The following is a 22627-nucleotide window of genomic DNA, read 5'->3' on the forward strand; positions in this document are numbered from 1 at the left end:
GGCAGGCAGCCTCACAGCCCTGCTGAGGGACGGGATTTCCTTCATGAGGGAAGCAGGCAGTGGGATAGACGAGACACTTGCAGCATTCTTCTGCCAGCCCCGTATCTCTCCTGTAGAACACTGCCTGGAGGAGCTGATTGCCCCTGGACTTGGCTGCCAACCCTTGCACCCCAGACTTTATACAAATAGAAGCTTGCTGTTGAAGAAAATGTGAACACGGTGCTGTGCTAAAGAATCATACCAGGGGTATTTAATAGCTCAGAGCACAGGGAACAAGTGGATCAGGCTCTCTGTAGTTGGCAGGATGGGTTGCTCACTGTTGCTGTTGATATTGAGCCCCTCAAGATTTGAATCAGACTTTGTGTTTGTTTTTTTTTAGTTGGTAATCAGTAGCTGTAGATGGACAGTTACCATTAAGCCATTGCATTGTGATTGTTGTATGCTTGGCTACTCTTTTAAGGAAAAGGGTGGACAATCCCACGATTAGGGGCCGTCTGGAGAGAGCCCGCAGCAGTGAAGTCAGCAGGACTGAGCAGTAAGCAGGGGAAAGGAATTCTGGCAGTGGGAGATCAGGACCATTCACCCGCTGACCACCTACTCAGAACAGACCTCAGACTGAAACGCAGAGAACTGCACCTGTGGGCTAAGAAACGAGAGATGTAACTAGCAAATATGGGCTTGGGTACTCATGAAATGGAATTCGTAATCAAGGAATGCTGATGCCTCTGTTGAAGTGCGTAAATAGTGTAAAGATTTGCTGATCGTTGAGCCAGCCTTTGCTTTCCACAGACTAGAACAACACACAGAACCCCCTCGATTCGGTGTGTGAATCGGCGCTGCGAGCTCGCGTTCGGGACAACGCTCCGCCATTTAACAACAAAAAACAAGGCGGCCAAGTCCCTGCGAAAGCACCGACACGGTCCCTCCAGGGCAAACTCCGGACTTCCTCCAGGGCAAACTCCGGGCTCCCCCGGCACAACACCCCTCACACAAAACCCCCTTCCGCGTCCCGCCCGCGCATGCGCGGGCCGGGGCGGTGCTGGGCGGGGCCAGCTCTCGCGAGACTTGGCTGAGGGGCGGTGGCGCGGAGGCGATTTGAACGGCGGGAGCGGCGCCGGTGAACAGTGAGGGCGGTGAGGGGGGAGCGGGTAGGAGGGTGGTTGCTCTCTTTCTCTGGGGCTGCCTCGGTCGTGCTGCCGGTGCCCACCCCTGTCCCTTGGGGTGGGGAAGGTGGTTTGCTGTCCTGCGGCGCCCGGTGGAGCGGGGGGAGCCTGCCCTCGGTGTCCGTTTGGACATTAGCGGTTTAGGGCGGGCGAGCGGGTGGGGAGGGGAATGGGTGCGGAACGAGAGAGCGGAGGTGACATGGTATTAATTACACAAAATGCTCCCAGAGCCAGCTGCTGGCCTGCCCGGGGCTTTGTGGTGACTGAAAGATGAGGCTGTAGTGTGTTATTTCTGCGTTTTATAGCTATATACGTATGTGTAAATAGATATAGATACACATTTATAGCATGTGATATGGCATATAATATATACGTATCTAGCATGTCCTATAGGATATGATATATCTATGGTATATAATATAGGATATAATACATCTATGGCATATAATATGGGATGTAATCTATCTATGGTATATAATGTGGTGTATAATATGCTATGTTCTCTGTGCAGGTAGTCTCTGTAGTACTCACTAGCCCAAGAAGGTGTTTTTTTGTGGAAGGTGATTAGCCCTGAAAATGTTCCAGCTTGAGTGCGTGCGGTGTGGTAGGTGAAGGACGGACTTGTGTGAGTAACAATGGAATTGTTGGGGGAATAGCTGGGATGAGGGAGAGAAACCACCCTGCTAATTATGTCAGCGCTCAGAAAGCTGTGCAGGTGCTCCTGGAAGGCTCAGAGCACAGGCAGCTGTTCCACGTGGCCCTTGGGAATATCAAATCAACCTGAACTGTTAGAGAGTGGGAGAAGAAAGTCTGCCTGCCAGAAAACTGCCTTTTTGTCTCCTACCTTATTGTTTTTATTAATGAGTGCTTGAATGGTTGAATAATCGAGGTGTGCGGCCCTCAGCCCAGAATCTGTCATAAAATGTGTTAATTAGCCAAAAGTGAGGAACTCTCTTGCAACTCTTAGAAATCGCTCTCCATTTATTCTGCCCTTATTTCGCCTCCTGCCTGCTCACCTTGCTACCTATTTAAATACTCTTAAAATGTTTTCGGGCAATTTACTTAGCCTCATGTACAATATTAAATTGCAGGCAGCTATTTCCTATACAACAATACAGCTTTATGAACAAAACTACTTGGAATTAGATTAGCTGCATCTGGAATTGACAGTGGAATGTTGAGAGTGTCTGTGCTCCAAAAGGCACACTTGCTTTTTTCCCTAATAGTGAGCAAAGAACGTGTGAGTAGGAAAGCTATTTCTCTTTTCCTCCATACTTCAACTATAAAATAAAATAAAACAAAATAAGATTTTTTTTTATATATACATTATGCAGTAATTTATTTATTAAGAGCTCGAAGGTCTTCTACGTGAAACTGGAGGGGAAATGCAAAAGAGACTGAAGAATTAGGATGGAGTGAGACAAAAATCCCTGAACAACCCTTAAAAATTCCATGTGTTCCAGAAGTAGGTGACCAGGGTGTAGCCTGTTTACTTGCCCCACAGGCCACTTGCAGAGCATCCCTCCTTTGGCAGCACTGCCTGATCTGGCTGTTTCTAAACTGTCTGCCAGCTGCCCAAGTGAGATTTGAATAAGATTTGCATTTATATGGGGTTTTAGGTTGTGATCTGCATGTTCATGAGGCAGCCCCAGGGTTAGGCATGTTCTGACCAGGGACTGCTCTGAAGGACTGTGCTGGGCTGGCAGTTCAGGCTCAGCTGCACTAGGCAACTGTTGCTTTTATTTTCTTTTAAAGGTGGAGTGCAAGAATAAAGTCAAGAAAGACTACAATGGACTTCTGAAGGTGAGTTAAACATGTTATTCATTTAATTTAGTAAGGTAAGAGCAGTCAAATAGCTGTGTTGCCTCTATGCTGCTGTCTGATCAGAAGATAAAGCTATTTTAAAAATTCTGTTTCTGTAAGTGAGCAAGGTTTCATTAGTTCTCTTTAATGGAAATAGATGCCAGGAGTGGTTGCCTATGCACTCCTATTGCTACATCCTACCTTAAACATTTAATTTTTAAATTGTACACGGTCTATCTGTCCTTGCAGGAGCATAATATTGTTGATTCTTAGTTACAGTTTTGCAACATTCCCGTCTTTCACTGGCATAAGTGTGCAAAACTAGGATTTCAGGCATTGCAGTGGTTAGATGTGAAAAAGTGAAGTTTCAGAGCACGGCTGGATAAAGTCTCTTGGTATGTGTTAAACCTGGATAGCAACAAGAAGGGAGAAGAAAATGCAAAAACCAGAATTTAATAGCTTCTATCTCGTGCCTCAGACTATGCCTCCACTATTTTTTTCTTCTAGTGGGAGCTGGGTAACTCCACAAGGAGTTTTCCATGTTGAATAAAAATTACCAAAAAAAAAAAAGCGAAGAATAATAAATGTGCCAATAAGAAATGGCAACAAATAAATTACTTATGGGAAAACGAAGAGTCAGATCTTCAATAAAGAATTTAATCCTCAGTTTATATAACAATTATGAACCCTGGCTTTGAAAAATCAACTGCAGATTTATTTTTTTTTTGTGTTTGTCTATCATTGGTACCTCCTGCTTTCTGAGCAAACTCTTGGCATATGTTGTTCAGAAGCCCAAGTTGCTTAGCATTTTCTCTCTTAATAGGATTTTTTGGCAGCATGCTGATTTAGTAGATTTGAGAGCAAGCAGTCACACAAACTTATGGTGTTAATTTGACTTGTTTTTATTTTTTTTTAAAATATTTGATTCATTGGATTTACTTTGACTCACTTTTTGCAAGATTCACCTTGTGTCTTTTATGCTCTGAAGGGACAAATGGATGAACTTTCTGAAACATGTGCCAGGGAGATGGTTATTAACAAAGAGGTTGCCAGCAGCAAAATTTTAAAGTAATAAACAGTAATGAAAGACTCCATCAAGCACTTAAATAAATGCTGTGTTAAAATTCCAGACATTTTAACGGGGTTTCTATTTTTGCCTCTTCCCTTGAACTGCTTTCAGCTGTGTCTATATCCCACCTAATGTTATTAGGAGTAAACTGGCCTGCTAATACAGCTGCCCACGTGAATCTTAAGTGTTATTTGTGTACACAAGTGATCCTATACTTGGTGGGGTTTGATTTGTCATACAAAGGAAATATTGCCAGCCATGTGCATAAGTGTTTTTATAAGATTATTCCCTGGCCCACTCTTGTCCTTGGCAAGAGAGCTCTGTACCAGATTAATTCTGGCTCTGGGGGGTGAGGAAACCAGGTATGCAGGAGTGCTTTTGCTGCATGCTGTTAGTTAAGATGTAATAAAGAGTAAGACATCAACCAAATTCATGAAGAAATAGCTATTATTTTACTGTTCATGGGTCTGTTTGTTTGTGAGCTGTCTTGTTTTTGGTTGCCTTTTTTTTTTTTTTCTTAATGCAAAAAATATATCCTTGTATCCTGGTGAAGAAAGGAAATCCAGGAACTTACTGTAACTTACTGCAAGGTATTTTTTAACAATTTTGTCTTTGCAGCGTTGAAGTGACAGAAGGAAGGAAAATGGAGGCAGACACCATTTTAAGTCTTAAACAGCAACTCAAGGAGGCAGAGAATGAGAGAAGGAAGGCAGCAGAATATGGCTTGCATTTGCTGGAGTCCCAAAGTGAAGTCCAGAATCAGCTGGATCAAACACGCCGTGAACTGACTGAGAAAACTGAGGTGGTGACTGTTCAAAACTCAACTTTGTTTTATTTTAACTATTTTCTGCAGGCACAGGTGTTTTAAATGCCTTTTGCAGTCTCCATTAATTTTAATAAACCTCCAAGAACTTGTACAGAGGGCTTTTTTTTTCCTCTGTTTTAAGACACTGAGCATAATTGTATCTAACTGGGACAGGGTTTCATAGCTAATTATGCATCAAATGTTCTGTACCATGTAGGACTAATTGCCTTTACTGTAAAATGAATGCTAAATGCTACAGTGATTTTGTTTCAGAGCATGTGTTTTGCCTCTGTTCAGCAATTCATTCGTGTGTGCTCTCCCTATAAGCTTTACATCATTTAAAGCTGTGAGAAGAATGTGAGCAGCAAGACTGTAAAAATTGATTTCTTCTGTAGTGAAGCTTTCACATTTTTTAAATACCCAGGGGTCCTGAACTTATTAGGACATTTCTTTGCAGCTCAGAAGAAAAGAGTAGTACAGTGCTGAAATACAGAGGTATTGTTTAGTTGACCAGTTTTCTTCTTACTAATTGTTCAAGAAAAGTACAATCAGGAAAAATCTCTTCCACTTTATAGAAAGACTTTAATTTTCAAGTTTGTTTTCAGCCAGCCCATGTTTCATATAGCCCATTTGTCTTCATTTAGCCTCTTTCTGGGTGTGCATCCATCCCTTCTCTTGGGGTAGAGACAAAATGTGTGTAATTTTTGGTTTCTGTGTGTTTTTTTCATACCAGCTGGACGGTTGTAGCTATTCTGAAAGAGCAGAATTGCTTATTTTGGTTAGTTTACCATTGGAAAGCTTTGTGTGAGAGGCAGCTGAAAGCACAAGTGCTAAGGAAGGCAGGGCAGGATCATCCTTTCCTGCTGACAACCCTGTGCTGTCAGGCTGCACCCACAGGTTGTAATCCTGTGTCAGAAGCTGGAGCCAAGAGCTTGTGTGAACCAGATCCATTAGCAACTCAGATTCCAAGGGCAGAGGGAAGGAGTTGTGTGCTTTCACTCAGAATAACATCTTGTGTGGGAACTGTGGTTATCCAACAGATTATTTGGAGTCTCTGGCCCTCCTCTTTGGAATCTGAGAGCCAAAGCAGTTCCTGTGCACACAAATTCTTTCAGAACTTTTGTTCAGAAACATCTCTGTTCTCTTCTGTACAAGTGTGCAGACATAATCTGCTTGAATTTTATCATTCTGGGGTGTGGCCAGAAGTGCACTCCCAAATCTGTCCTGTGCAGTGCCTTTATCTTTGAGTTAAAGCTCTTCTCCTGTTGTATTTGAGAGCTAAGCCTGTCCTTGATAAGCTGTGTCTGGGCCACAGAGGTCAGTCTGATACCTGACAGCTTTTAGTTGTGCTCTGTTCCTTTTTTTAATTCTGGTTTCTGTCTTAAGAGTTAATTTATTTTGAAAAGAAAGAAAATATCCTGCATCTTTAGACTAGTTTGGCTTTGTTATTACCATTTCTGCTTTCAACACTCTCCTCTTTTTATTTTTTTCCTTCTCCTTAATTGCTGGCTGAATGGAAGAGTAAAATGAAGCTGCCTTTTATAATTAACAAACATGCAATCAGGCAGAGAGAGGGGAGCTGTTTAAAAAACCATTCTTCAGTCTGGAAGGGTTGATGGGATTTATTCCAAAACAGCAGACAATTTAACTGTCTTTTAAAACCATTGCACTCAGCTGTTCTGCAGTGGGGGAAACACTTGATGGGCTGTAACAACTTTTAACATAATTGGGTTCCATAGGGGTAGGAAAATGCCTGTAAGCTCTTGCTAAATTTCTTTGTGACACTTGCAGAAAAGATGCCCACACATTTCATGTTGTGTGCAAAGAAACAAACAGTTCTATGAAGAAGAGAATATTGCACAATAATAAATCATAATTTTAGAGCAGTTCCTTTTTTTTTTAAACGTGGGTATTCCCTAATTAGAACTCCAACAAAAGATTGAATGAGCTACAAATATCTTGGTTCTGAGTCTGTGCTTTTTCATAAATGCTTAGGGATCAATGTACTATTACACTTAGATTTATTAGTGTGCTATTTCTTTCAGAAATTTGAACAAGAGAAATACACTCTTCAGAGAGAAATTGAACTCAAAAATCGGATGTTGGAAAGCTTGCATTTTGAGTGTGACTCCCTCAAGCAGCAGCAGAACATGCAGCTGGAAACACAGAAGGAACAGCTGGCCAGAGCCTTTGGGCAAGAAATCAATGACCTTAAAAACAAGGTTTGACAACTAATATGTAGCTAAAAGGTTGTTAGTAGCCTTTTAGATACTATAAATTTAACTCCTAATTGCATTCTTAACTAGTAAAATAAATAATAAGTAGTTACAACGTGTAGGAGTTTGGTTGATTTTTAACAAAGATCTGCACTGTTACTTGTTAATTAGAGGACATTTCACATTTAATTATCTTTAAGGGTTTATTCTTAAGTTGTGTTTCTAAGACATTTTCTGTAGTTGGAATAGTCAGAAGTATTGTGCTTTTCAAGAACTTATTATAAAATGATCCTGCTTGCTTGTCAACTGTTTTTTAAGTTGGAGAACCTGAAAGCAGAACTTGATGAAACCCGACTCTCAGAGAAACAGCTGAGACACAAAGTGGAGCATCAGAAGGAAATAATTGCTGCCAAATCAGAAGAACTGCACATGATGTCTGAACGTGTCCACGAGACCATGTCCTCAGAAATGCTCAACCTTCAGATCGAGCTCACTGAACTAGAAAGTGTGAAGGTGTGTGAGTAGCACTGAACCATTAGGAGTGTAGGCTAATTGAAGATCAAATTTTGCACTTATTTCATTATAAGATGTGTTGTGTGGATTGATTTATATTCAGACAACGTGCATAGCAAAAAAATAACAGCTAGACTTTAATACCTTCTCTTCTTCAATATAATCTTTTGTATTAAAAGTAATTACTACTGACAACTGTCTGGCTCACTTGGGCTTGCTTTTCTTCCAGTTGTTTTAAATACTATTTATTTCATACTTTTTTGTTTAGGCCAATGTTGAAGAGAAGCTGAATGAGCTTCAGTACAGCAAAGAACAACTCGAACTCATGAACAGTAACTTACAGAACCAGCTGGAGCGCCTGCACGCAGAAAAGGAAGAGAGGGAAAAAGAAGTTGTGTCTTACTGTAATGCATTAGAGGTATTCTCTTAATTTGATAGGACTTTGGCAGATAAGCCCCAGGTAGCACAAGTTGTGGTGCCAGCTTTTTGGTGAAATTGGAGTTTTGAGGAGTTCTGAGGAGGGAGAGGAAAGAGAAGGATATTGGCTGATGGTGTTGGGTGTTGCCTGTTGGTAAATGCTCTGTCTTGGGGTTGTTTTGGGGCAGGCTGTGTAAGGAGAGGCTGCCCAACCCTGTTCTGCCTCTTAGTGACCTTCCCACAGCTCACTGCCACAATTCTTGTTTTGATTTCAAGTTTCTTGGGAAATCTTATGTTGGAGGGTAGAGGCTTTGTGACTGACTAACACAGCAAGGCCTGTGGTCTCCATACCACTAATCCAGCTGACAAACAGCAAACCCTCAAAGGTTTTAGTTGTGTTCCTGTCATGAAGAACAGTGGAATATTAAGTCTTTTAGTGAAATGAAATTATCTTAGTGACTAGAACTGTATGTACATTAAAGTACTGCAGTACAATACAATCTGTGCTAAAGCATAGGAAATTAGAGTTAAAACTATCTGTTTAAGTTCATGTATGCAGAGCATCAGATGCTTGAATGATTAATATCCTCTCTGCTTTAATCTAGAAAGCTCGTGAAGCCAATCAGGAGCTTCAGGTTCAGCTGGATCGTGCAGTGCAACAATCTTTGGACCCTACAAGTAAAGGCAATTCTCTCTTTGCTGAGGTACAATTATACCATAGATGCCTGAGAAGAAAATACTTAAGTTTTCTTTGTGATATTGTATTGAAAATATTAGAGTGTTTTGTACCTGATCTGGCCAGCACATATCTCTATTCCTCAGATATGACTTCAGTGTTGATCTGACATATGGAAAATCATTTTTATGCTCTCTAAAGTTAAGGAGTTACTAAAATGAATGAACTCACTTAAAGTTACCTGACTATCAAGTCAAAAGTTGTGAGTGAGGGCTCATGACTGTTCTGTGTGCAGATCTTGACTCGAAGTAGTTTTGTTCAGCTGGTAAAGCCTTCTTTAATGTACAAGACAAGTATGTGAAATACTAAAAGATGCTGATTAAAAACTGTCTTACAAACATGCTGAAAATGTCAGGATGTTTGAGCATTTGGGAGGGTTCTTGAATTGGTTTTGCAGTAAGAGTTGAGCTGCTCTTAAATGCATAGGGAGGTGTTTTGGTGCACGGTTCATTTTCTTTTAAACTGTTCTGATGCCAGTGAACAAAACTATTCTGCAGCAACACTGAAGCATATGAAATGGTACTTTATTTTGATATCAAAAGAACAAAAGAAAAATCTGTTGCACTTCAGCAGCTATAGCACTTCTATTAAAGGGGATTATCAATAGCCTGTATTTTCAAGTACTGTTGCTGCAAAAGCAGTATTTGCAGACTGAAGACTCATTGCTAGGCAACATGTCCATGTAAAACTCCTCAGCCAAGTGAGAACAAGTGTTATAACTTGCCAGTAATAACTGTTCACAATGTTCTGTAGGTGGAGGACCGTAGGGCAGAAATGGAACGGCAGCTGATCAGTGTGAAAGTAAAATATCAGTCCCTCCAAAAACAGCATGCATTCACTAGAGAGCAGTTGCAGAGAATGAAGGTATGACCATTACTGTAATGCTCCAGGTGTCCTTGGGCACTGCTCCAGTGCACAGCCTGGGGGATTTGTTACCTTTAAAATATGGTACAGTGGTCTGGGGGGAGGGAAATGGGAGTAAAAACAAGTGAGATGATGTTGTGCTGTTTGACTTCTACGGTTCATCAGCGTTTTTGTTTTGCTTCTACTGCTCCTGCTTTATCCTAGACCTCCACGTTGCACTGAAGGCACCACGTTTGCTTACTTTGGCAGTAGTTGTTTAATGGATAAAAGTAAAACTCAACTACCATTCAGTTTGTCTTGGTAATTGTTTTTTCTTGTCTAGTCCTTGTACTACATGAATCATATATTTGTGCCTTGGCTGTCATTGTCAGGAATGAATGTCAAGAGAAGGACAGGCTTTTACTCCCATCACACTGTGGGTTTTGGTGTCTGGTTTTTTTCCCCTCAGGGTTGCTTTCTTCTTTTTGCCCTCTTTTTTTCTCTGCTTTTCCCTATTTTTGGTGCAAGAATAGGTCATAACTTTTGCCATACCTATTTCATTTAGACTACACTGTTATAGGATGGGAGCCTGTTGGTTAATGTTGAGAACTAGTTGGCAGAAGCTGACTTACAAGATAATGGCAGAGCTGCCAACTGTTTTTCTGTTGGTCTTCTGGTTTTTTTCCAATGCTAAAGTGGATCCTTTCATTTTGATCAAGTACTTGATCATGAAGTTTGAGGAGAGTGCTTACAAATTGAGATTGATGATCATAAGTTGTGCTGAAAGTACAGGTTTGTGTTCCCCAGCTGTTGTGGAGGAGGTTGAAAATAGTTGAAACAGCATTCTTAAAGGAGAAGGCAAAAAACTTACAGATACAGCAAAGATTTGAGTGAGCAAAGTCACTGGGTAGGATCAGGTTGTTCAGAAACTTTCTCCTTGTAATATGAGGGTGGGTCAGTCCTACTGGTTCAGTGTATAAGAAGCATGCCTAATACTGAAGACTTCCACCAAAAACGGAGGCAAATTGGTATCCCTGTTCTACTGCTTAATGCTTTTATTTGGAATTTCGATTTGTACTCGTAACATTTCTTCTGATATCAGCACTGGAAATAAGTAGTTTGTTAGGACAGCTGTTCTGCTTAAGCTGCCATCCTAGATCCCTGTTAGCCTCCTCTCTGCACTGTGCTGCTGTGTGTTAAAGCTCAGTCTGTGCTTATCTCCCCGCTCACAACTGATTCCTGCAGTGGAGGTAACTGTTGCTGCAGCTTTAGTTGTCAGAATGTCTCTGTGTGGTACTTGCTGGTGACTCCTGAAGATCTGAGTCCTGAACAGAAAGTCCACAGCACTCCTGTGAAAGTTCTACCACAGCCCAGAGTATCCCTTTGAGTTTCTTAATGTCCCTGTTCTTTGTTTTTATGTGGATCAACTGCAACTTGTAATTCTGATAGCAAGAAGCCTTTTGAGTCAAAGGGGGAAGATGAGGTGTCTGTGACTGGGAACTGTAAGGATAGTTTTAGTCAGCCAGTGTTGGGGAGGGGGAAAATTTTGCCTCCCTTATGTTCTGTAGAAGCTGTGAGATAATTTAATCTTTCTGGAGCTCCAGTTTGTGTACAGAACATCAAAACCCTGTAGCTGATACAGGAGATTGCATAGGGTAAATGCTCTCCTCTCACTTTCTCCCTCAATCTGTAGTCTTAATTTTTTCCCTTGATCCTCTCCCTGTGATTTTTCTCAGTGTCCCACAGTGTTACCTGATAAAAATGCCTCAGTGTTCACCAACACCCTGTGAAGTCTTTAATGTCTTGTTTTTCATATTGTTTCCCCTGTTGTTTACATGTCTGATGTATCCCTTGTAACTCAATGTGTTAAGACCCTGGTAAACATGACATTAATATATTAACACCCTCAGAAAACTTTGCTCTAAGTGCAAAATTGTGATAAACTTCTCCTTTGTAATGATAGGTGATGTTCTTTTGCTTGAAAAGATGTGTTCCACTGGAGGAGAGAGAAAAAGCTGAAATTCTTGGGTTAATATTGCAGAAGGCAAACACAGTGGTGTTATACCTCAGAATCAGAAGTGGGGGGGAAAAAGGGATTGAAATTTGTGGGTTTTCTCAAGTGAGAAGTTTTCAAGATTCATTTTAGCTCTGATAAATAAGCCTGGGCTGTAGTTGGGTTCTAGCTGACTGGGTGTTTATGGTTTGAATGTGGAATGCTTGTGTCCTTGTCCTTGACAGGTTCTTTAGTCAGTACAGAGGAGGGTGTGACACTCGGGACTGAGCTGTTCAGGGAGTTTTCAGCCCTCCTGAGGACTTTCAGTGTCAATCTATGGTGATAATTGCTAAGATTGTTATGAAGGCTGAGTTTAAACATCCAGTACACTTCTATATTCAGGATTAGAATTACAAGGCTTGAGTACCTGAACAGTTCTGGGCAAGAGGCTGAGACTTTCAGTCACTAATTCTAGTACTTGCTGTAAAGATTTATTTTGTTCCCCTTTTTTTCCAGCTGCAAATGGCTACACTGCTGCAGATGAAAGGCTCTCAGGCAGAATTTGATCAGCTGGAACGTTTGCAGGCCATGTTAGAGCAAAAGAATGGGGAAATAGAAGATCTGCTGATGAAAGTGAGGCAGCTGGAAAAATTTAAGGTATGTGGTTTGTAACTAAGTAGAAAATCCGAAATGGAAGCTAAAACATGAGAACAAGAATTATGAAAACTGGTTTGAAAAGGGATCTCAAAGCTACTCATGCCTTTATTTGACCCCAGTTGTGTTTTACAGCTGGGGAATATATACTCCTCAAGTTCAGAGAAGCAGAAAATTCAACACCTGGGTTGAAGAAACAATTTTTTGAGGGTTCCTGTGTGTAGCACCTTGATATCTTAGTTACTTGTAGCATTCAAATCCTATTACTTGGTCAAAGTTCACTGAGCTGTGACATCTGATTTTTTTTTTCTTGGAAGGTGTAGCCATTTCACACTTTTACTGTTTGTACTTAGGCTTTGGCACTTTTTAGTGTCTCAGCTCTATTGAATTTCCTGGATATTTATTTTTTAATGTGTCTTAACTTTACAGTTGAACCCTGCTCTTCTCTAACCAAGCTGAATTATTTAATCATCCTTGTAAAGCAATTTTGTTCAGTCCTCTTATACAACTTGGTACTATCTTGCCAGTATTATGACAAGTGAGAAGTACCTGAGGGTACTTCTAGTCACCCTGGGTGACTAGTGTAACGTTACTGATGTTTATGTGTTTACAGAGAGCAGCCTCTTTTAATTCTTGCACTTCTGGACTCGTTTGGCCCTTTCTTATCACAGCTTTGGAGTGTAAACTGGGGTGTATTAGCTTGTGCAGTAGGATTATGCTTTCCAGGATAGCCTCCTCTATTCTGTATTTAACCCAAGTGGTGTAAAGCCAAGCTTAACCCATTTTAGCAGGCAATTGAGGAAGCCTGATTGTTTTACCAGTTTTCTCATTTATGAGCTTTATTTCGGTCTCTAGGCCATAAATAAGTGGTGTCAGGAAACCCAATACTTGATTCCAATAACCAGCCCAAAGTATCTGCAGTCAGTGACTGACAGAGGACTGGGAGGTCTGTAGGACACACTGTTTAGTCTGGTTGCTGCTGCTTCAGGAAGAAACCACACAACAAAAACCCCAGTGTCACGTGTTCCTGCATTTATGGCATCTTTATTATCAACTAACTCCCTCATCTGAAATATGTAATTGATTTTGAGATTAACTCATGGCTTGTATTCCTTTGGGGTCCAGCTGCTGAAGCCTAGAAATAAATGGTGGAAAAACCCCCATGTGTGTTAACTAAATAGCCTGTATTTTCAAGTATAAAGCAAGTTCTGCAGTGCTATTTGAAAGCCTTCTGCAGTTGAGATAACTTGCTTTTTTATTTTTTCTCAGTGAATGGGAGAGAACTGTCAGTTTTAGTGCTATTTGACATTTGTAACCAATGAGGAGGTACTCAGAGCAACTGAGTTATCTTCTGTGTTTAAATCCCTGTATGATGAGGCTTCCACAGAAATGCATGGAAAATGTCACTTAAGGACCAAGCTAGTGTGCTTCTGAAAGGTCACTGCTTGACAACCTGACATTTCTTTATTTATCAGACTTTATATGAGAATATGGAAGAATCCAAACCTGGGAGTAGCAAAAAAGGAGGCGACTCTGAGGATGAGTACTATGCAGATTTACTGAAAATTAAACTTGACAACTCCAAGTAAGTACTTAGAGTCTGAGCCCTAGAAGTTGGTTGTAGCAGGGTTATCTTGTAGGTACTTGCTTTTATTCTCCCTTTTTTGTTACTGTTTGTATGCACTGACTGTAAATACAGACATGCTCCTTGCTGTGTTTTCTAATTCATTATAGGAATGAGAGTTTTCTGTTTGGAGTTCAATTTACTGTTTTAGAAGATAGCAGCAGAACCATTGTATCTTGTTGCTTTCTTCCACGCTCCTAGATACAGGACAATTGAGAACTTTAATAAATTAAAACTTAATCTGTATGAGATTCTTAGTCTATAGGCCGTATATATTTATTTCCCTTGTCAAAGGAAACAGATAACACTTAAAATGCTTTATTGGACTGTCTAGTTGTGTTCTTTGACTAGTGATTTCCATATTCATTAATTAGCAAGTTCATAGTGTTTGGCCTCTGACTGTTTTTAAGCCCTCAGATCCAAGTGTATAAATACAAATTTGCCATGAAGTTGCTGTGTACCAAGTTGACTTTACACCTGCTGCCTTACTTAAAAAAAAACCAAAAACAAAGCAAACCAAGTCTGACTTCATAATTTTCCTCCCACCCCAGCAAGGAAACTGAAACATTGAAAAATGAACTCTCCTTGCAAAAAATGAAAGCTCTGTATGAGAGCCAAAGGGTCCTGGAATTTGAAAGGAAACTTTTTACCAGTGAGAGACAGTTGCAGACGTGTCAGAGTGAGAATATGAGCTTGAGAGTTATGCTGGATGAGCTGAAAATGAAATATGAACCTGAAGGTAAATACAACTTTTCCACTTGGGGGGGAAAAAATAAATAGCTGATCTTGTGCACCTTCACAATGGGATGACATCAGACAGGAAGACATTTCTTTAGTTCCACGTGTAGACTAAACTTTACATGGCTGCCTTTTTGATAATAACCAGGTCCAAAACCTGCTGAACTGAAAGAGAAAAGCCCTGCTTTGCTCAAGGACCTCCCTTCAATGTGTCCTAACAGTGACTTCAGAAGACTAAAGAGTGCAGATGAGTGTTCAGGGGCTTTATGGAGTAGAGCTGGACAACCACAGCCAAGTGGGTGGGAACAGATGCTCAGGAGGTGCTTTTCATAACAGTAGCAGCATCTTTGCGTTGATGAGAATTCAGTTTTCTGAATGCAGCTGGCAGGAGCTTTGTGATAAAGTGCAAAGCATTTAGAGGAGAAACTGTTCAGTAGCTCAAGTTAATATGGTTTAAATTTTGACAGCAGAGGCCCTCCTGAAAAACAGCTGATAGCTGAGTGTGTGCAAAATAAGGGAGCTGGAGACTGTGGAGGAAGATGATTCTATTTAAGCTGAGAAAGGGCAGGTTTAGATCAGATGTTAGGAAGAAATTCTTCCTTGGGAGGGTGGTGAGGCCCTGGCACAGGTTGCCAAGAGAGGCTGTGGCTGCCCCATCCCTGGAAGTGTCCAAGGCCAGGTTGGATGGGGCTTGGAGCAACCTGGGCTAGTGGAAGGTGTCCTTGCCCATGGCAGGGGGTGGAACCAGATGAGCTTTAAGGTCCCTCCCAGACCAAACCACTTTGGGATTCTATGCATGGGGTGAGTTGGTTTTGTACTTTTCCATACCCAAAGGATTTGACTTTCAAATCCTGGTTGTGAAAGCTTACCTCAGCAGCCTGTAGGTCAGAGCATCTAATTAAAGGTCTTGGTGAAAAGGTAGAGTGGATGATGTCTCTTTTTTTTTTTTTTTTTTTCCAAGTTGGCTTCTGTTGGGCTTATTAGGCTATTTGAAGGGACATTCTTTAAGGGATCTAAGTTGTCTATTAAAAATTATTGCACGGTCTTTAGTCATGTGAAGTGTTTTTATAGTTCTATTATGAACATGTTGGTGGACAGATTAACTCCAGCTTTGCTTCTGTACAAAAAGTATATTCCTTTTTCTCCTTAGACTTACCTAGAGGCTCTAAAGTTAAAAAGAAGAGGGAGAGGATTCCAGTGGACACTACTTGTGAATACTTGGACAGCAAAAGTACTCCAGTAAGAGAAGGTGCTCTCACTCAATTGCCAAGTAAGGAAGGAAAAAAGATAACTGCCAAGTACTTGGAGCAAAGTGGTGCTTCTCCACTAAGACAGGCTTTCCCAGGATCCCCGTTCCACACAGCTCTGCAAGCAAAGAGGAACACAGTGGAGCCTGAAAGGGAGAAGAAGAGAGTCAAATTTCAAGAAGACAACCACGAGGCCTTTTCTTCAAACAGCAGAAGTGGAAATAATTGCTTGACTTCAGCTGCCCTCAGGTCAGTGTCAGCTTCTGTCTCTGCTCAAGGCAATCAGCACAGACCTGCATCTCTTTTCTTTCGCTGCATGAACTTTGCTATCCAATTCTTTATCTATTTCCTCAGTGTTGCATGCCGGGTCATTCCTCAGCTCCAGCTGCCTACATTGAACCTCTCAATACCTTTTAGGAGGACTAAAGTGGTGACTAATAAAAAAGACTCTTGAAACTGTAACTAAAATAACCTTGCCATTACTTGAAGACAGGTAGCTTGACAGCTCGCTTGGTTTGCTCCAGCCTCAGAGACTTCTTGTTTTCTTGGTCTCTTCAAAACTGCCACACACCTGTTACACCTCAAGGTAACAAAAGCAATAGGTATCATGCTTCAGTTTGATACCTAATTTCAGCCCTCATCAACTTGCAGATTTAGCTAAAAGCCTAAAAATTATTTAAAGTCATTCTTAACCTGAGTGCTGTTAACAAAACTGGCATCGTACAAGATCACAGAGAATTAATCAGCTGTTTGTGTTGTCAGACAAATGACTTGCATAATCTGGATGCATGATAGCTGGAAAGACAACTGCCAAATTAACATCAAATTTTTGCCCTGAACTGAGAATTTAAGTTACTTTTTGCTAGATGGTAGAGTAACTGAGAACAATAATTATCTCCAACTTTTTTATCTTGGTTAAAGGAATGCTGATTTCTATTTTCTACTTTTTCAGTGAATGCTTTTTGTATTCTGTTCATAATCTTTGTAAACACGTTGGTTTGGGGGGATAAAAAAGTCTGGGCTTGCCTAGATGCTTTGAGCTTACAAGTTGCTGATTTCTGCTAGAAGAAATAACTTAGTGAGTCTGAAATGACAGCAGCTCTGAAGATGGAGGAAGGCCTAACCCATGGAAACCTGCACAGTGCAGCCAGAGCTAATGGCATTCAGAAGTAATTGGATTGATCCTTTGACTCTTAGATCAATTAGTCAAGGTTGCATGGGTGTGATTAATAGACTTAAAGTAGCCAAAGGTTGCAATCTTCAGAAACAGCCTGGAAAAAGTATGGCAGGAGCAGCTGTTTGAGCAGCTGTGTCAAAATGTGCAGGGACTGTTAGTGAGGAGGGAAGACCAGGGAGGTCAGATGTGGGTGGTGAAAGTGGAGAGGAAAGATGGGATAACTGAGTGATAGTGGTGTGTTTGGACACATGCAGGAACAGGTGGCATGGAACCTGGTAGGAAACATTTCACTTATTTCCTCGTATTCCTTTTGGAAAGGAAGGTACAGTGTCTGCCAACAGGAAGTTGTTGGAAACAGTTTATGTGAACTGAAGGGCTGAACTTACTAGAGAGGGGGTGATTATTTGAATAATCATGGAGAGGGTTTGAGTGGAAATTATTTATGAAGTTGATGTTTGAAAGCAGAGTGCATAGAAAAAAATGGAAAAGGAAGATGAAGCCATAGCTCAGAGGGAGGTTTCTAATCTTGCACCTCTTGCTGTTGGTTCAAATAAGGAACAAGACATAAATCAATAACTTTTAAAAAATAAAAACCACCAACACAATTAAAAAACTGCCACAAAACTCCATATTAGCTGTTTTCAATGATGGTATGAGCCTGGTAAGGGCAAATTCAGACAGGAAGTTCTGTTTGTTTCTGATGGTGTTAATGAACTACTAAATCCCCAAATCATGATGCTCTTAATATGACATTGAGGGTTTATTTACCCCTGATCTGCTGTGATTTATTATGAAATAGGAAGTCATGATCAATTCTCAGTATTTGAGAAGTTGGATTTCTAAAGACTAAAGGAGTCTCTGGACTGTTCTGAAATGGATATGGCCAAACCCTAGGCACAAAATCTGTTGGCAACTTGAGTGTGGACCTGAAAATGGAGACTTTGGGGGGAAAATAATGGTGGATGGTAAAAATAATGCTAAATAATTGTCAGCGTTTGAACTTGTGTTAAATAAAATATGATGCTCCGGCTGAAAAGGCTGTCGTGGCCTCTGGGGGTTGGTTTTGTGACTGGAATAGTTTCTGTGCAGTAATTAGTTTAGCTCTGTCATTATTGGTGCATGAAATGTGGCACTGAAAAGAACCACTGTAACTGGGAAGGGGCTGCAAAGCTCATTTCTGGAAAGTGGGGTTGGGGAAGCTTTGTCACCTGGACTCAGGAGGTGGTGAAGTGCTCAGGAGTGATCAGTGTGTACTGGTGTGGGTGACAAACTCCCTCGTTTGGAGACACTTTGTTGCTAAGGTCATTTAGCAAGGTACAGGTACATCACTTCAGCCTGTCAGCACATGGATCTGCACATGTCTGTGTCCTTACAGAATCTAAAGTACACATGGGAGTAACTTATTAGGTGATGGGGCTGATTTGGTTGTGGTGTGAGAGTGTTGAGACTAAAGATTGAAATATTCAAGTGATTATTAGTAATTATCAGTTGCTGCTGAAATTCAGGCACTGCAAAGGCTGTGTGCAGTGGTATCTTTTGTTGGGCCACCTGGTCAATAAAAAGATACATTTCTGTATCGAAATGCTTTTCTTCCCTTCTGAAACTGAAACAGCAAATTCCAGCCCTTGCTGCACAACTTAGTTTGCATTTAGATTTGAAGTTGTTTGCTTTAGTTTGATCTAAAGAAGAGCTTGTGTGCCTGAGAGCCTATTTGCTCCCTTAAATTATTTAGTTGGATTACATACACCAAATCTACTTCACATGCCTGCAGCCATTTGGCCCAGCAGGAGATCTGGATACTAATAATCTCTTTGGGGTTTTAGGCAAGCAGAGCTTCACCCGATGAGACAGTTCATCTGCCTTAAATGGGTAGAGCTCCAGTTATAACTCAGTTTTGGAGTCTGCCCAGTCACAGCTTGATAGAATCATGTCATAGCTTGGTCTTTTTAAAGGTGGAAGTGTTTAACTGGTGCCTGTTCTTCCTGATCCATCCATTTCCCTGTGCTGACACTTGGGGATCCATTGTGGTGCTCCAAGGGATGGGCTGAGAGCTGTGGTGGGTCCCACACTCCCACCCAGCTCCTTTCACTCCCTCTCTTCCACAGGACAAAGGAGAACATTAGATGGAAAAAGCTTGTGGGGAGAGATAAAGATGACAGGGATCCACTGATCCTGGGCAAACCAGACTTGGGGAAGGTTAACTGGCCAATTAAAAGCAGTGGGACAATGAGAGAAAAAGAAAACTGCCTCCCCCCTGTGGCCCAGCCCTTCCTCCCAGACTCAGCTTCATTCTTGGCTTCCATCTCCTCCTCACAAGAGGCACAGAGTGAATTTGGTTGCCAGAGTTACATCGTACACTGACAGAATTGCCTAATGCTGTAAAAGGGCAGTATTTTGTATAAATTCTGTGGTGCTGCTTTGGAATGTAACCTAAGTGAATTTGGTTTTATTTGGTCTTTTGGTTTGTTTGAGTCCTCTCTGTATTTTTTTAGGCAATGCTGGGTGGCAATTTTGGCTGTTAGAGTAGTGGTTTTGGTGCCCCTGGGCAGAGGTTGTTTTAAAGCAGAAGAGTGGAGGGACAAAGGAAGGGAATCTGCCACAGGACCAGCTGGACAGAACTGCCCATCCCTAATTCCTGCTCTCTGGGAGACAAAGACTGCCCTGCAGGTGAAGTGCAAACCACAGAATCACTACTGGGAATTACACAGGGAAGAAAAATGTGTGTTCTGTCTTGCTGCTACTTTTGACTAATTTAAAATGTGGGGCAGCCTGGGGGAAGGTGACCACAAACAGAAGGTTGTCAGCCATGAGAATTACCTGGTGGAGCAAACACTGACCCAGGGCAGGGGCACAGCAAAGCCTATTTCTTCTTAGTGTGAGAGAGTGCTTATAGGGAATAATATTGCTTGCAATGCATAATAGTTTGATTTTAGTTTGAATCTGTAGCTAAATTTCCCCAAACTGTTTTGTTACAGCTCCTTTCACAGTCCTCGTGTTGAGCTGCAGGTCTGTCTTGCAAATAAATCTCTAACAACTGGGTAGCAGCTCTTTTTGTTTGGAAAGCCATCATTGAAATCAGCTGTCAGGGGCTGTGGTTGCTCTTGAGACCACTAGAAATCCACAAGCTCACTAGAGAATTGCTTTAATGTATGTGGTGATGAGGGAGCATAGGTTTGTGTTGGTATATAAAGCCATGTTTAATTTGGAACTTCATTTTTCATGGTTCTTTTCACAACAAAAATTATGTGGAACAGTCAACTGACTGTGGGTGATTTGGTTGGATAAAATACCGTTATTTATCAATTGTTCTATTGGCATGTTTGCCTGTTAATGAAATTAAAAATCAGATTTAGACATCTGAACACAAGGTTTTGATTTCAGAATTACTTGTCTCTTTACCAGCACTGAGGCAGTTGTGCCCCCATTTACATTCACAGCAACATTAAAACATGTCAGTGGGCAAATGATGCAATTCAGAGCCTGAAAAGAAATTTTCCTGCAGCAACCTAAGATAGGCATTAAAATAAAGGCAGTAGTAGTACAGAACTAGGTGGAAACTAGTAGAGTGCTCTAAGGGTAGTCTTTTTGGTGGTGTAGAAGAAGGGAAGCTTGGCTTCAGCATGTTTGTATTATGTTACTGGGACTTGGAGTTGTGTTTTGGGGGATTTGATCTCCTCTGTGCATGGCACAGTCACTGGTGTTTTTGAAGGCTGATCCCCACCAGAAAACACACTCAGGAACCTTTTTTACCCAACATTTCAGCAGATGAGGTGTGTGGGTGAGGCTTTAAGTGATGAAATGTGATTAGGACTGATATAAAAATGCTCTGTTTCAGTCTCATTTTCTCCTTAAGCCCTGCTTGCTCTGTCTTTGCCTATGGATGGTCTTCTATGCCAGTTGGCTTCTCGATTCTGCCTAAAACTCTTACTTTTGTCCTGTTTTATATAAACTAAATGTGTATTTAGAATGGTTGCTTTGCCTGTAGGTTAACAGCTGAATCCAGATCTGAATCTACAGAAGAAGATAAGAAAGAAAATAAAATCATGACGGAGAAGAAAACAAAAAAGACAAAATATACAACCTTGTATGTACCTTCTAAGGCAACCCCTGAAACACAGTGTGCTCAGCAATAAAACTTACACTTCTGGAAGGTACCTGGACAATTTGGAGTCCTGCTTCAGCAGGAAATACTGAGTAAGCTTGTCACACCTCAATGTACGGGTTCCTGACTTAGGTATTGATCTGCCTTGTGTTCTGAAGAGTATGAGGGGGTTAATGAGAGCTGCACTTTGATAACTTCCCAGAGGGCACTGGTGGAGTTCCCTTCACTGGGAACTCAAGTGTTGCCGTGTCTTGACTCTTGGTGAAGTCTCTAAATGTGCTGTTGTGGAGAAGCACTTGCTGCCCTGGTTTTGTTGTATGGCAGGACAGGGGCAACCCTGAGCAAGACACTGGACAGTGTTGTTGATGGAGAACTTGGCTCAAGTCAGGTTCTCCTGAATTTCTCCCACTTCCTGGATTCAGAATTCTTAATGTTTTTTCCTCCTAATGATGTACCTTTTCAACTTTCAGGCTGACCTGATGGCAAAGGGGAACTGAATGTTTTTGTGTTTTGTTGGTCAGTATTCACTTGAAACTCTGACTTCTTGTATTTGTACTAATAATTAAAATAAAGGTGTATTTCTCTTTCTTTATAAAATGTAGTCTGTATTGCATTTGAGAAGAAACATGTATCTACTTTTTAAATGAAAGGCAAGGTCTTTTGTAGAAATTGCTTAAAAAAATCAATAAATGCTAAGAAAGTATAATGCAGGTGCTGTGTGTTGTCATGCTTTTAGGACACAATTTTGTAACATTCTGAAGGTCCTGCAAAATAATTCTGAGGAGAGCTTTTAAGCTTATTCCATTGATTATTTTTTTTTGAGCATTTATATGGAAATTTGAGTAATTCCTTTGAGTCATACTGCAGTTTAATCTCCCTCTGGTGAATGGATTAGCCACTGTTTAGGTAGAAGGTTCTTAGGTAAGATGAAAGTTCTGTAGGACTTCTTTTGAATCCATCAGGGAAAAACAATTCACTGGGGAACAATCTTGCCAGCCCACTGGCTTGGTCACAGTTGTGCCAGGTCAGAAGTGATGCCCTGGGGTTGTGTGAGCTGTGACTGTGCACAGGGGTGGCTTTAGTTCATCACTCACCTCAACCAACACTGAACTGTAAGACTGAGTCACAGCCAAGTGACCAAAGAGGTGGGAAAGTCACTTAAATGACCACTTATGGCTTCTCCCTTTCCAGTGTGGAACTAACTCATCATCAGACCATTTCTGCACAGGGAGGTTTGGGCACAGCCTGGTGGCTGCTGCTGATCAAAATAATCAGAAATCCATGTGTCATACAAGTTAATTGTATCACCATTAAGGAATTTGCTATGCATCCAAATTCTTCAGTTGGTTATTGAGTCTCCATAAGAGAATATCTTCCTGTTATCTCTTAAGATATTCCATGACATTACTGGAAGGAAATGTATATCCATGAAATAGTTCTTACTCTTCTTGATTTGACTGCACATGTGAACTTAAATGCTGCTGTGTTGAAGAAATCCTGTTTTTCCTGCTACAAAACGTTAGAAGA

General features: G+C 41.1%; 1 protein-coding gene across 14 annotated transcripts; it reads left to right on the forward strand.

Annotated features, from left to right (window-relative positions):
- Positions 1 to 1042: 1042 nt before the first annotated feature.
- Positions 1043 to 21803, forward strand: SPDL1 (spindle apparatus coiled-coil protein 1). Of its 14 annotated transcripts, none has more exons than XR_001876524.1 (14): positions 1048 to 1133; positions 1675 to 1788; positions 2919 to 2966; positions 4654 to 4837; positions 6886 to 7062; positions 7375 to 7569; positions 7838 to 7987; positions 8592 to 8690; positions 9476 to 9586; positions 12075 to 12215; positions 13688 to 13797; positions 14388 to 14575; positions 15725 to 16407; positions 20984 to 21091. XR_001876524.1 is itself a non-coding variant. In XM_017825675.1 (14 exons), the coding sequence occupies exons 4-14, from the start codon at positions 4679 to 4681 to the stop codon at positions 21129 to 21131; spliced, it is 1824 nt and encodes a 607-aa protein (XP_017681164.1). In that variant the 5' UTR covers positions 1048 to 1133; positions 1675 to 1788; positions 2919 to 2966; positions 4654 to 4678; the 3' UTR covers positions 21132 to 21803. The 14 variants fall into 14 exon arrangements, 13 of the variants coding, with proteins under 13 accessions (XP_017681151.1, XP_017681158.1, XP_017681164.1 ...); XM_017825675.1 differs by having other exon boundaries at positions 15725 to 16070; positions 20984 to 21803; XM_017825662.1 differs by lacking the exon at positions 20984 to 21091 and having other exon boundaries at positions 1043 to 1124; positions 15725 to 16275.
- Positions 21804 to 22627: the final 824 nt, after the last annotated feature.

The sequence above is a fragment of the Lepidothrix coronata genome, unplaced genomic scaffold, assembly GCF_001604755.1.
Source record: "Lepidothrix coronata isolate B3197 unplaced genomic scaffold, Lepidothrix_coronata-1.0 Scaffold121, whole genome shotgun sequence".
Lineage (NCBI taxonomy): Eukaryota > Metazoa > Chordata > Aves > Passeriformes > Pipridae > Lepidothrix > Lepidothrix coronata.

What these genes read in the sequence shown, in the direction of transcription:
- SPDL1 (XM_017825662.1), top strand. Translation starts at nt 4,679, where the DNA reads ATGGAGGCAGACACCATTTTAAGTCTTAAACAGCAACTCAAGGAGGCA. An exon ending in AGCAGTTGCAGAGAATGAAG is followed by an intron (nt 9,587 to 12,074) that starts GTATGACCATTA and finishes CTTTTTTTCCAG; the next exon opens with CTGCAAATGGCTACACTGCT. An exon ending in AATGAAATATGAACCTGAAG is followed by an intron (nt 14,576 to 15,724) that starts GTAAATACAACT and finishes TTTTCTCCTTAG; the next exon opens with ACTTACCTAGAGGCTCTAAA.